General features: G+C 51.7%; 1 protein-coding gene and 2 pseudogenes across 1 annotated transcript; all 3 read left to right on the forward strand.

Moving 5' to 3' along the window:
- Positions 1 to 76: 76 nt before the first annotated feature.
- LOC120647846 lies at positions 77 to 2,100 on the forward strand (annotated as a pseudogene).
- Positions 2,101 to 4,550: 2,450 nt separating this feature from the next.
- LOC120647847 lies at positions 4,551 to 6,432 on the forward strand (annotated as a pseudogene).
- Positions 6,433 to 8,420: 1,988 nt separating this feature from the next.
- LOC120650848 (E3 ubiquitin-protein ligase WAV3-like) lies at positions 8,421 to 12,877 on the forward strand. Its single transcript, XM_039928134.1, has 2 exons — positions 8,421 to 8,823; positions 10,685 to 12,877. The coding sequence occupies exons 1-2, from the start codon at positions 8,560 to 8,562 to the stop codon at positions 12,581 to 12,583; spliced, it is 2,163 nt and encodes a 720-aa protein (XP_039784068.1). The 5' UTR covers positions 8,421 to 8,559; the 3' UTR covers positions 12,584 to 12,877.
- The last annotated feature ends 1,871 nt before the right edge of the window (positions 12,878 to 14,748 follow it).

Here is a 14,748-nt window from a genome sequence, read left to right on the forward strand (position 1 = left end):
TCTTCTCAACGCCGCGATCCCTCCTAGTCCTGTAGTCGTCCCTCGCGTCGATCTTGGTAATCTCCTTCCAAGTTCCATGGCCGCCGCCGACCCGTGCGCCATCTGCCTCGGCGACATCAGCCGCGGCCAGGCCGTCTTCGTGGCCGAGTGCTCCCACACCTTCCACCACCGCTGCATCTCCGACAGCGTCGCCCACGGCAACCGCGACTGCCCGCTCTGCAAGGCCACGTGGCGCGACGTGCCGGCCGTCGGCCCTGCCCCCGCGCCGGCGCCGCCGCCGCACGCGTACGCCGACGACGATCCGGTGGCGCAGGCCGCCGTCCAGGCGCAAGTGGATGGTGACCAGGCGCCCGAGGTCGGCGAGATGGCGCTGAAGACGCACTGCGAGTTCCCGGCCGTCGCCAGGGACGCATCCCGCGACAACTTCGCAGTGCTCGTGCACGCCAGGGCGCCGGGGGCCGCCGCCGCGGGCGCGGAGGCGGAGGCGCCCCGCGCGCCGCTTGACCTCGTGACGGTGCTCGACGTCAGCGGCAGCATGACCGGCAGCAAGCTGGCGCTGCTGAAGCAGGCCATGCGCTTCGTCATCGACAACCTCGGCCCCGCCGACCGCCTCAGCGTGGTGTCCTTCTCGCACAGGGCGGACCGCAGGATCAGGCTCGCCCGCATGTCGGACGACGGGAAGGACTCGGCGAGGCACGCCGTGGAGTCCCTCGCCGCCGGTGGGAGCACGGACATCGGCTCGGGACTCCAGGTGGCATCGGAGATCCTCGCCCACCGCCACTACAGGAACGCCGTGACCGGTGTCATCCTCCTCTCCGACGGCCAGGACACCTGCATCAGTCACCGGGACTTCGCAGAGCTCGTGCCGCTTCCGTTCCGGGCCGCCGCCAACCGGCCCGGGCCGATCCACACGTTCGGCTTCGGCTCGGATCACGACGCGGCGGTGATGCACGCCGTCGCGGAGGTGACGGGCGGCACCTTCTCCTTCATCGAGAACCTGGCGGTCATCCAGGACTCGTTCGCGCAGTGCATCGGCGGGCTCCTCTCGGTCGTCGTGCAGGACGCGCACATCGCCGTCGAGTGCGCGCATGCGCACCCGGGCGTGCGCGTCCGGGAGGTCAAGTCGGGCCGCTACGAGAGCCGCGTCGACGCCGACGGCCGCGCCGCCTCGGTGGACGTTGGCGAGCTCTAAGCCGAGGAGGAGAGGCGCTTCCTGCTGCTCGTGGACGTGCCCACGGCCGGAGCCGCAGAAGACGCCACCCAGCTGGTAAGGATGAGATGCACGTACCGGGACGTGGCGACGGGGCGGGCGGCCGACGTCGCCGGCGACGACGCCGTCGTCCAGAGGCCGGCTGAGGTGACCGACCCCCAAGTGTCCGTGGAGGTGGAGCGGGAGCGCGTCCGCCTGGCCGCGGACGAGGAAATCGCCGCGGCACGGGCAGCGGCCGAGCGCGGCGCCTTCGCGGAGGCCGGAACGATACTCCGCCGCCAGCTCTATAGCGTGCAGAGGTCGTTGCAGTCGGCGCCGGCCGGGGACCCGATGCTCTTCGCGCTGGAGGAGGAGCTCGAGGACCTCGAGGAATGCTGCGACGAGGAGGAGGAGTACGAGAGGGTGGGGCGCGCGCGCGTGCTCAAAGGTATGAGCTCCCACGCGCAGCAACGCGCCTCGTATGTCCTTCGGACGAAGTCTGCATGTAAGCGTGAACGCGAAGGCGCGCCGCAGCCGTACATGACCGCGGCGATGGAAAGCATGCTGAAGAAGTCGCAGAAGTCGCGTGAGAAGCATCCGACGTCGTCGCCGCCACCGCCTCCGCCGGAGAAGAGGAAGCGTGGTAGTGATAATCGCAGTTCATCGTCCAGTGATGAAGAAGAAGGAGAGGGCAGTTCATCATCCAGTGATGATGAAGAAGAAGTCGCAGAAGTTGCGTGAGAAGCATCCGACGTCTCCGCCACCGCCGGAGAAGAGGAAGTGAGGTAGTGATAATCGCAGTTCATCGCCCAATGATGGAGAAGGAGAGGGCAGTTCATCATCCAGTAATGATGATGAAGAAGAAGAGGGACGTTTAGATTTTGGAACACAATGAGCTGGTGATTAGATTTAATTAGGTTGGTTTGTGTTTAGCATAAATTTCAACTCTGGATGAAATTTAATGAGGTGGTATTAAAGAGTTTATTAGAGAGAGACAAATCAGTACGATTATTAGTTGCTTCAATTTCAGTTATGTCTCTTTTTTTTGTCTACATTACTTGTGAAATTATTTAGTGCGAAGCATTTTTTGAAAGCAATTGGCAATTCCTTTTTTGGATGGTCAAGTAAGAAGTTTTTGGTTCAGAGATTGTAAAATGCACTACTGAACGTTAACAGTTTCATGTTTTATACTACCTCCGTTTCAAATTGTAGTTCGTTTGACTTTTTTGGCTCTAAGTTTGACCAGTCGTCTTATTCAAAAAATTTGTGCAAATATTTCCAAATTTAAGTCATTTTTGAAGATCTTGTATTGATAAAGCAACCCACAACAAAAAAAGTGATATTTTGCACAAATTTTTGAATAAGACTAATGGTCAAACTTGAGGTCCAAAAAATCAAACGACCTACAATTTGAAACGGATAGAGTATCCTTAACTGCAGTTGTACTCGCAAAGTCTCAAAAGAGGAAAGCCCCCTTCACTTAATTTGTCAACAACAAAATAGCATTACATACTGTAAAAATGGAATTCCTAACCAAGCATGTGTTTAGTTGGTGAATAAGTTTGGGTTTGGGTACTGTAGCACATTGTGTTGTTATTTGGTAATTAATGTCAATTATGGATTAATTAGGTTTAAAAATTCATCTCGTCCTAATCAGTCAAACTGTGTAATTAGTTATTTTTTAACTGTATTTAATGCTCCATATATGTGTCCAAAAATTTGATGTGACAAGTACTGTAGAAATTTTTTTGGAAACTAAACTGGGCCACTCTAAGTTTAGTTTTGGGAACACAATGAGCTAGTGGTGAGATTTAATTAGGTTGGTTTGTGTTAAGCATAATTTTCAAATCTGGATGAAATTTAATTAGGTGGTATTGATGAGTTTGTTAGAGAGAGAGACAAATCGATGTGATTATTAGTTGCTTCAGTTTCAGTTATATATGTCAGATTTTTTTTGTCTACAGTACTTGCAAAATTATTTGGCGCGAAGCATTTTTTTTGTCTACAGTATTGGTTGGTCAAATAAGAAGTTTCTGGTTCAGAGATTGTAAAATGCACTACCGAGCGTTTACAGTTCCGTGTTTTATACTACATCCATTTTAAATTATAATTTATTTAACTTTTTTTACTCCAACTTTGACCACTTTTATTATTCAAAAAATTTGCACAAATATTACCAAACTTAAGTCATTCTTGAATAAGTTATATTGATAAAGTAAGACACAATAAAAGAAGTGATATTTTACAAAAAAAATAAGACGAGTACTCAAACTTGAGGTCAAAAAAGTTAAACGAACTATAATTTGAAACTGAGAGAGTATCACACCTCTAATATAACCTTAGAGCGTCTCTAAGAGTTCCTAAAAAAATACTCCCCAAATCTTGTTGTCTGTCAACTCCCAAAATAGGTATGGGAGGGGGAAAAAAAAGTTCATCTCCAATAGTTTTCTATTTTTACTCCTAAAAATGAGAAGTTTGTGGCCCCATAAGGAAAATTCCATGAGAAACGTCGTGGGGGAGGGGCGACCAGGAGCTGCAAGAGGTGCGTATTTTGACACACAAGGGAGCCCAATTTACCAATTGTTAGGAGATTGGAAACTAGGATGAGAAACTATTTGAGAGTGTTTTTTATCTTTTTTCTAAAAAAATAAAGATGAGGAAGAGAAATATAGAACTTTTAGAAATGCTCTTAGCTCGCAAAGTGGCAAAAGAGAAAAGTCCCCCTTCATAGAACAAACAGAAATTAAATGGGCCATTCCAACTGATGGAACCCTGTGGAATGTGGATAAATTGATACGGCTTTGAAAAACCTGGTGCATCTAAACTTCACTTAATTTGTCAACAGCATAATAATATTACATATTGTAAAAACAGAATTACTAACTAACACTTAAGTAATTTTCTTAGAAAAAGTGTTTAAGTTTAGCACATTATAGGTCTGTGGCTCAGCTAAGAGAAAGTATTATAGTAAGATATAAGTAGGCTAAATTCTATGTGAATGAGAGAAGGAAGAAGAGAGGGAAAAGCAAACGTCCTGCTTACCGCCGACTGAGAGCAACGCTGCGACCTCTGCTCGTGGGTGGTTTGCAGCCAGCGCCGAAACGGGCGTATGTCAGCGCATGCAGCCGGCCAGTCGGCTGGGTTATAACCCGACCCTAAAGGGCCTAGTAGGGTCGTTTATGTGGGCCGATTTGGCGATCAGCTGGTCGACCGCTCAAGGCCCACGTTGCGGGCAACAGAAGCCGCCGCGTCCGCTACCGCTACGGCCAGTCGGCCCCGTCGACACCGGTCTCCTCCGTATAAATGTTTGCACCCGGGATGCGAATGCGAATCCCTAGGTTTAGGTTCCAGGCGCGCAACGATGGAGGGCGAGGCGGCCGCCGACCCGTGCGCCATCTGCCTCGGCGACGTCGGCCGCGGTCAGGCCATCTTCACGGCCGAGTGCTCCCACGTCTTCCACCACCTCTGCATCTCTGCCAGCGTCGCGTACGGCCACCGTTACTGCCCGCTCTGCAAGGCTGCGTGGCGCGAGCGCGACCTCCCGGCCGTCGGCGGGCCGGTCGTCCGCCGTCCTCCTCTTCCTCCAGCGAGGCCGTCTTCTTCTCATAGCCCTGTCATCCACCGTCCTCCTCCTCCCGCGAGGCCGCCGTCTTCTTCTCATGGCCCGTACGATGACGACGAACCGGTGGTGGTGGAGCAGAGCGTCGAGGCGGCGCAGGATGCGGGCCGGGCGGCGGACCACGCGGTGGTGGCGCTCAGGACGCACTGCGAGCGCCCGGCCGTGGCCAGGGGCGCGTCCAGGGGCAGCTTCGCGGTGCTCGTGCACGCCGTGGCGCCGGGGGCGGCGGCCGCGGGAGCGCAGCGAGCGCCGCTCGACCTCGTGACGGTGATCGACCTCAGCGGCAGCATGCGCGGCCAGAATCTGTGCCTGGTGAAACAGGCCGTCGGCTTCGTCATCGACAACCTCGGTCGTCCGGCCGACCGCCTCAGAGCGTCGTCTCCTTCTCCAACGAAGCGAGCCGCGTGGTCCGGCTCGCGGGCATGACGGCCGACGGGAAGGCCTCGGCGAAGCGCGCCGTGGAGGCCCTCGTCGCGAGAGGCGGCACGAACATCGGCGAGGGCCTCCGCATGGCCGCCAGGGTGCTCGACGACCGCCGGTACAGGAACACTGTCACCGGCCTCATCCTCCTCTCCGACGGGCGAGACGGGCACATACGGCGTCGGCACGCCGATCTTGTGCCTCCTTCGTTCAGGGGCTCCGGGAACGGGACAGCGCCCATCCACACCTTCAGCTTCGGCACCGACCACGACGCGGCGGCGATGCACGCCGTTGCGGAGGGGTCGGGCGGCACGTTCTCCTTCGTCGAGAACCGGGCGGCCATCCAGGACGCGTTCGCGCAGTGCATCGGCGGGCTCCTCTCGGTCGCCGTGCAGAGCGCGCGCATCGCCGTGGAGTGCGTGCACCCGGGCGTGCGCGTGCTGGGTGTCAAGTCGGGCCGCTACGAGAACCTCGTCGACGCCGACCGCCGAGCTGCCTGGGTGGACGTCGGCGAGCTCTACGCGGACGAGGAGAGGCGGTTCCTGGTGTTCGTGCGCGTGCCGGCAGCTGAGGCGGCTGCGGAGGACTCGAGGAGGTCACCCAACTGATCAAGGTGAGGTGCTCGTACCGGCACGCCGTGAGAAGGTGCTCGGAAGACGTTGCCGTCGACGACGCCGCGGTGCTGAGGCCACCAGAAGTCGGCGACGGCGACGCCGAGCTGTCCATGGAAGTGGAGCGGGAGCGCGTCCGCGTGGCCGCGACGGAGGACATGGCCGCCGCACGGGCGGCCGCTGAGCGCGGCGAGCACGCGGAGGCGGCGCGCATACTCGAGGGAGGGCGGGAGGCCGTGCGGCGGTCGGCGCCGGGGGTGGCGGGGGACCCGACGTGCGCCGCGCTGGACGAGCTGGGGGACCTCGGCGCCCGCGCGGCGAGCCGGAGGGAGTACGAGCAGACGGGGCGCGCCGCCATGCTGGCCGGCATGAGCTCGCACAGGCAGCAACGCGCCTTGTCGGTGGCAGTGCGGCCGGCACACACTGGGTTTCGGGGCCGCGGAGGCCGAAGATTCCGAGGGGCACCGCGGCCGTACGTGACTCCGGCGATGCGGAGCATGGTGAAGATCTCGCGGAGCGCGCGCGTTCAGCAGCAACGAACGTCGTCGCCAGCGCCGCCGGCGAAAAGGGTGCATTTAGGGTTTGCAGAATGATCTACTGCTCACAGACATTGCCACTACAAGCTCTCGTCGTCTTGTCGCTAGATTATTGTGAGTGCATTTAGTTGTGAGGCAACCTGCGTGCGGCATCGCTAGGTTGTCCGCTGCTGTTGTTTCGATACTTTGATATTTTTTTTCCAGCTGGTTACATGTTTTTTTGCTATATAATTTATTTTATTACTCAGCTCTGAACATTTTGAGAAAAAAAAAGTCTGCAACAAATTAAAAACAGGACTTGGATGCATATTTGGAGAGAGAGAAAACACAATCGAATAATATTACCTGATTTTTGTACCTAACGTGTTCGTTTAAAAAAAATATTGTGCTCTACGGAGTTAAGATCAATGGATCTCAAATCAGCTACGGGTGGGTAGTAGATACTTATAGCATCTAAGTGCAACACCCTTTTTTGATAAAACACAACAACTGGAAACTCTAGGATTTTAGAACAAAAATTCTTCATCAACAACTGGAAACACAACAACCGGGTGGAGAGAGATGCCATCTGGATATCGGACCCGCATGTTGTAACTTACAACAAAGAGAGGAATGATGTGGGTACGTATAATTTGACACTAGTTGGTGGCACACTTGGTGGCATGTGATGCAAAAGACTATTTATAAGGTTTTCGCGTTCTTGGGTAACCATGCATGTTATATGTGTGTTTGTGATGGCACAATGGTTAACCATGACTAAGTTGAAGATGTGTATGGACTTTGGTGGCCACGCATGAGGTATATATGACATTCTAGTGTTACACAACAACCGTGCTTAAGGTTCTATTTGGCAGGGCTTTTCACCGGCTTCCGGTGAAACCCTATCAAATGTCTAAAAATAAAACAACTTTGCCCAAGAAACTCTTAAACCCCCCAAATGGATTGCACTATGGAGAATGAGAAAACAAAGTAACTTCAGTGGCTTCTCCTCCCTCTCGAAGCAGTAAAAGTGTTGTTAAAATTACCAAATTATTATTGAGAAACGGTTTTGCTAAACATTTCTTGAAACAATTTTGGCTTTACCAAAAAAACCGCTTTACAGCTGAAGCCAAAGCTAAAGCCATTTTAGAAGGAGCTAAAGCACTACGAAACAAGTCCTCGGTTGGATTCATAACATGGAATGCGTGACTGACTCGAATAAAACAAGAGCCACGCACTATGTCAGTGGCACGTTACTAAAGGTATCAATGCGTAATTTTGGTGATACAGCTGGTGACATTCATGAGTTAGAAGTGCCAAATATAAGGTATATGATACAAGATTGTATTTATGAGGATGTAATAACGGAACAAGATAAGTATTTTGATTCCACAAAATAGCGGCAGCGGGGTTGGTGAGCGAGGGTGATAACTTAGGGTTAGGGTAAGGGGGAGTTGGGATGAGAAAGATCCAACGGCTATAAATTAGTTGATTTCTTCTACAAGAAAAAATCCTACAATTCCTTGGGTGTTGATTTTTATCTTTCGATTCTACCCCTATGCACGAATTACCTCTAGTTTGCCTTCCAAACATATACATTTTATAAGAATATACATATGGACATGAACATATTGACACATTCACCTTACAAGAATATATATATATATATGTATATATATATATATATATGGGTAGATAATCTTACCATCTATAGAGCTCTATCATTTTAAGTTGAAACATATAACAACAATAGCATCACAAAAAAGTAAAAAAATACTTGAAATTCCACATAAATTTCTATTGAAATTCAGAAGTCCAAATTCCAATCAATCAAAGATGCCAACAAGTGCCTTCTTCACCTTTTTATTACCCCACAAAAAAGAGCACAAATGTGTCAACTCCCAAGCTCCCAAGTGTCAAGAAAAAGAAAATTCAACACCAAAAAAAAAAGCCTTCCTTCCAGAGGGGCAAAGTGGGAAGAACAAGTCAAAACACACCCCCACAGATTCCTCGCCCCCCTCGTTTCCCTCCTCCCATATATCCTCCCCTGCTTTCGCTCTCCGCACACCACTTCGCCGCAAAACCCAAACCCGTTCCACCCGGAAGGATTCCGCTCGGCGACGGGCGGGACGGATCGATCCCCCAAACCCTCCGCGCCGCCGGAAAAGGGGGCGCCTTCGGGCCGGGCGACGAGTTCTCCGGGGAATGGTGACGGCGTGGGAGCGCGCCAGGCGCGCTCTCGCCACCAGGCTCTGCATGCGCTTCCCGGCGAGGCACGCGGACGTCGAGGATGTGCCGCGCGGGCTGGACGCCGTTGAGGAGCCTTTGGCGGCGGTGGAGGAGGAAGAGGATCAACAGCAGCAGCAGCCGCCGCCGCCGCAGGGCGAGAGGGAGAAGTCGCTGGGCGCTGTGTCCCCCGCGCCGGCGTCCCCGCGGCGGCCGTCGAGGTCCGGGAGCCGGAGTCCCGCGGTGAGATCTCTTTCTTTCTTCCCTTGTTGCCGCCTTGCGTTTCTGTCAGTTGCCCATGGACCATGGTGCATGGGATTCATGATTTCGCGGAGGGCCTCACCTTGTTCTTGTCGTCGATATGGGTTGCTAGGCACGGGGATCGCAGTTGTGTGGAAACTCGAGAGAAATTCCCTGAAACTTGATTATGTTTCCAAGCTTGAACGATAGAAATATCCGGGGGGTTTTCTTTCCAGTTTTCATTTCAGCCTTCTGACGTTTACACTTCCCATATATCTTGAAATTTTGGCTGCATGCTTGTTTTTTCTTCTTTCCTTTTTACAGTTTGCATGCTCGTTCTTCTCTGCTCTTATTTTAACTGCAGGACCAAACTTCTTTTTTTCATCTGAAATAGATCACCTTTCAGGTCATGCTAATGGTTTGAAATCGGTAAAAAAAAACTCGGACAGATAGACGGTAGTTAGGAATTGTTTGTTTTGTCGCTTCATCATTGAGTGAAAATGGTGACTTTGCATTTCTTATTGCTTGGGGAAACTGGATGCTTGCATTCCACCAGTTCAAACCTCCTCATCTTTAGAATTCGTATGTTAGACCTATTCTGTTCCTTGGTCATTGAATTGATCTTACATTCGTATATCTTGTTCATGTCCCCCTCCTCCCCGAAGGGACTACCATGTTCATGTTTGATTCCAAGTTTTTAATCTGTGGATATTTTACGCATTATACTTGCTGTCTTGTGGATTAGTAGACAAGCCAAGTAAGCAACTGGCCATTTAAGCAATAGTTCTATTTCTAGCAAGCAGCTATGACCTGGAAATGAAAATTTTGCTGCTTGTTCTCTTGCATTCATATGTACACAATTTCCTGAAAAGACTACCGGTCACCAACTTTTGCCTATCTTGCTGTGAAGAAGCCTACTGTTTTATTATGTCCAGCCCAAGTTTTTCTTTGACCAGTTGGGTATTGCCATGTAGGAGATAAGCCCGTATGACTTTTAGATGCTTTGCCGTTGACATCCTTGTGCTGAGCAAAGCACTCTGAACGTGCTGTCAATAATTTACCCGGGTGTTATGTTATTAGTTATATCATGTTTTGCTATTCTCTGGTGGAGTTTTGAAAATTAACTTAGTCCTTAGAGGCAGTAATATTTGGGGGTGGAGAGAGAGGCATAAAGGAAAGGGATTTCATTCAAATCAAATCCACCTATGCCGTTTATTTTTTTACAGAAAAAAGGTGAAGAATGCTTGAGTATGGGGAAAAACAGAAGAATCTTTGGTGCATGGTTTAGTTGACTTGATTGATTTGCATGACTTGCAAATGATATTCTCCTCTTTAGCTGATGTTGTTCGTCAGCAAAATAACATTTGACAGTGTTAACTTATTGCGGCTAGTTGTAAAGTCACCATCCCTAATTCCAAAGCTTTATCAATATGTCTTGGTTCTTAGTATCTGCCAACTTGGAGTTGATGCGTGCTAATGAGTTGATACCTGCTAGTAAGAATTGATGTTTCGTTTGTCATTAAACTTCATTATGTGCTTGCTGCTCATTCTGACGTCATTGCAGTTAGTACAACTCACCTATCTTTTGCCATTGTTTGATGGAGGCGTGCTGCGTCTATATTCGTGCTTGCATAACTCCGTTACTGAGTTGTTAGGACGATATCTATGTGTGTTATGCTTAAGCAAGTACTCCGTATTGTGGTTCTTATTCTCAGGATACCTTGTGCTTCACTGTGAAATTTATTTGTTTTTCAAGTGTTCGAATGCTGCCCCACCAACGACCACCAGTCTTGGTCTCTGTAATGTACTCTGTACAAGCTAGGAGTACTCAAATTTCTAACTTAGTCTGTTTTCTTGATTCCAGAAGGTATGTGCCATTTGCCTTGGCACCATGAGGTCCGGTCACGGCCAAGCTTTGTTCACTGCTGAATGCTCCCACAAGTTCCATTTCCACTGCATCTCTTCAAATGTGCAGCACGGCAACAAAATCTGCCCAATCTGCCGTGCTTTATGGAAGGAGCTGCCTTTCCAGGGACCTGTGGTTGCAGATGCCGCTCAAGGGGCAGCCAGAATAAACCCATCCGCTTGGCCCCAGATGAGCATGCTATCAGTGAATCCGCTGGATCCGCGTCCACTCTTTCGCACTCCGGACTATGCAGTTTTCGACGACGATGAGCAGATAAATCTTCAGTCCGAAACAGCACTGGGTGGGGATGAGAATGAGACTACTCCTGCTTCACTTGAGATCATGGCTTACACTGAATTCCCAGCAGTTCAGGAGTCCGTGGCACGGGAGAACTTTGCCATCTTGATCCATCTCAAGGCTCCGCCTGCGCCGGCGTCGCCAATGGGCACCCGCGCGCCGCTGGACCTGGTGACCGTGCTCGACGTGAGCGGGAGCATGGCGGGCTCCAAGCTTGGGCTCCTGAAGCAGGCCATGGCGTTCGTGATCCGGAACCTTCGCCCTAGCGACCGGCTCTCCGTCGTCACCTTTTCCTCGTCGGCTTGGAGGCTGTTCCCGCTCCGGAAGATGACCGCGTTCGGACAGGAGCAGTCTCTGCAGGCCGTCGATTCCCTCGTCGCCAATGGCGGCACCAACATCGCTGCGGGCCTGTGGAAGGCTGCCAGGGTCATGGAGGACAGGCAGGCGATGAACCCCGTGAGCAGCATCATCATCCTCTCGGACGGCGTGGACTCGCAGACCCTCCCCAACCCGCCGCGCAACGGCGCCGGCGCGGCGCCGGACTACGGGCGGCTCGTCCCACGCTCGATCCGCCCCGGGAGCGGCCACCACGTGCCGGTCCACGCCTTCGGCTTCGGCCTGGACCACGACTCCAGGGCGATGCATGCCGTCGCCGAGCTGTCCGGCGGCACGTTCTCGTTCGTCGACGCGGTGGGCTCGATCCAGGACGCGTTCGCGCAGTGCATCGGCGGTCTCCTCAGCGTGGTGGCGCAGGAGGCGCGGCTGAGCCTCGAGTGCGCCGACGAGGGCGTGCTGGTGATGTCCATCAAGTCCGGCGGCTACGCCAGCGGAGTGGACGGCGGCGGGCGCCGCGGGTTCGTCGACATCGGCCGCCTCTACGCCGACGAGGAGAAGGACTTCCTGGTCACCGTGCGCGTCCCGGCCGCGCGCGGGGATCACACCGAGCTGATCCGGGCGAGCTGCGAGTACCGCGACGCGGTGACCGCGGACACCGTCCGGGTCGGGGGCGGGCTGGTGATCGTCGCTCGCCCGGCGGGCCCCGTGACCGCGGCGAGGTGCCTGCAGGTGGAGCGCGAGTGGCACCGCGTCCGCGCCACGGAGGACATGGCCGCGGCGCAGGCCGCCGCGGAGGAGCACGACTACGCGCGCGCCGCGGCGATCCTCGAGGCCCGCCGCCTGGCGCTGGAGTCGTTGCTGTCCTCGGACCGGCAGACGCAGGCGCTGGCGGCCGAGCTGCGGGAGATGCAGGAGCGCGTGCTCACCAACCAGCGCTACCAGGAGTCCGGCCGCGCCTACATGCTGTCCGGCCTGAGCTCCCACTCGTTCCAGCGCGCCACGGCGCGCGGCGACTCGACGGAGCTCGCGGGCCTCGTCCACACCTACCAGACGCCGTCCATGGTCGACATGCTGCACCGCTCGCAGGCGCTCCTGCCGGAGGTGGTCGTGGCGCTGAACCGGTCCCCGACGATCGCGCCGTCGCGCAACCCGCCGCCCCCCGTCGTGCAGCGCGGGGTCCGGGCCTTCAGGCTGACCAAGTCCTTCACCGGGCGGTCATCGTGATTCAGGTTTGCTGCTCCGTCCCATTGGCAGTGCATGCAGGCGGCTGTGACAAAATGGCGTCTTGAACTCTTGATCAATTAGCAGCTAGCAGTAGCTAGGAAGGGGAGAGAACCATCACCATTGATTTCGTTTCTTTGATTTGATACTGTTTGTTGTCGAAGGGAGGATTTGGTATACTGTTTCGTTGCTTTCTATTGTTGTGTGGCCGTGGATTAATCTTGGTAGACATGCTTTGGTTCATGTACCATAGACTGATAGCGAAAAAAAATCCAATAAACGACTGGAGTTTGGCCATGAATGTAGCAGGTGCTTGTTGCATGTGTATCGATCGTTCTGTCGTCTGTCACGCGGTTTTTTTGGGCTTGCGAGCACTGTCGATCCGTCCATGTTTCTTTCTCTTTTTATGGTTCTCCGTCCATGTTTCGGCTTGCGCGCACGGTCAAGTCTGTCTTCCGTCCTGAGATTTAATGGATCGTTTTCTCTTTCTTAACGGAGCATTGTTTTTCTCTAACACTGTAGGTGCGTAGTAAAAAGAAATAAAGCCCTTCAAGATCTACGCTAATCCTGTTGCGTGATAAGCAAAAATCAGTGCTCTCTTGTTATCCCTTGATGGTTTAGATCATCTCCAAGAGTGCCTGATAAAATTTTCCAGAAACTTTTCCAATAAAAGTTATTTTGGGATGGAAATTAAGAAATATAGGACTAAAACAGTTGTCCAATCCGGCGCATGCCCAATTTTTTCGTGCATCCAAAACTGGAGCTATTCTGAGCCAAATATCCGCCTCATCTCCACACTCCCAACCGTCAATCCCTACTATTTTTCGTTGCCCGCTTTGACTTCTCCAGCGATGCTCGAGCCATTTTTCTAGAGGGTCGAGCAGTCGAGCTCCAAGGCCACTGCCTCCGCCAATGAGTTGCTGCTGTGACTGCCGAATTCTCCTGCAGCAAGCTCGCCCACCGCAAGGTACGAATCGGAAGTAATCTTGTTCTTCTCTTTGTGCAACTGGATTTTCTAGCAAAAAGATCGAGCCTTTGGAGAGGATTCGGGTTATAGAAGCACAGTCAGGTGTTCGTCCGATTTGGGTGAGATGGAAAATAGCGACAGTTGTTGTATCGATGTGTTGTGATTCGTTTTGTGTTAGCTTCTGGATCAAGGCAGCTAATTATATGAAGGCGATTCAGCTCTATCACAGAGTTGCAGGATAGTACATGTATCCTTTTGGTGCTCCAATTTTCATTTGGAGATAGACTGAACTCTCTTTGTCCTTGTACTCTGATTTTCATATGGAGATGGACTTAACTCTCTTTGTTGTACTCTGATTTTCATACGGAGATAAGCTATACTGATTTCTTGGTAAGTACTCCCAAATTATAATTCGTTTGACTTTTTAGACCCTATCTTTGACCACTCGTTTTATTCAAAAAATTTATGCAAACATAGACAAATTTATATTATTTTTGAAGAATTTTTATTAATAAAGCAAGTCACGACAAAAGAAGTGATATTTTACATAATTTTTTTAATAGTACGAGTAGTCAAACTTGAAATAAAAAACTTCAAACGAATTATAATTTGGAACGAAGTAAGTAGTGTCTGATTTGTTTAGCATAACCTGTAATTGAATAAGCTATGTTGCTGTCATATTTGCTCTCGTAGAAAGAGCTGGCTCGCTTTGCTAATGCATCTAGAATATTGCAGGGTTCTTGTTCGAGGTCCATGTGTAACGGGGGAATGAAACAAGAGCTATTTGACGTTGATGCAATACTACTAGTATTTAATTATTTGCTTTAACACTTGGTTTGTACTGGATATAGGATTGCTGAATGTCAGTACTCGTATTCAATATAGCTTCAGTTATTTGCAAAGACAGTCATTTCGTCTTGGAGGTCAATCTGAATTGAGCGTGGCTGAACTTTGATGCTTCATATCTTACAAATTCAGGGCTGTTGGTCTGCATATGGATATGTTTCAGATCAAAGAAAATAGCAATGTTTTGCTGAGTTAAAGATGGAGCCTATCTTCTGCATATCCTTGCCGGAACCGGTTTCTCGGTCACTGCCATGTGGAGCTAGCCGAGCCCACACGTCAGTGACTGAAATCACCTCTGCAGCTAGGATCTCAGTCCATCCTTGCCCTGCATGTGAGCTGTCTTCTGGTAGCGTCA

Source organism: Panicum virgatum, chromosome 9K, assembly GCF_016808335.1.
Source record: "Panicum virgatum strain AP13 chromosome 9K, P.virgatum_v5, whole genome shotgun sequence".
Taxonomy (NCBI): domain Eukaryota; kingdom Viridiplantae; phylum Streptophyta; class Magnoliopsida; order Poales; family Poaceae; genus Panicum; species Panicum virgatum.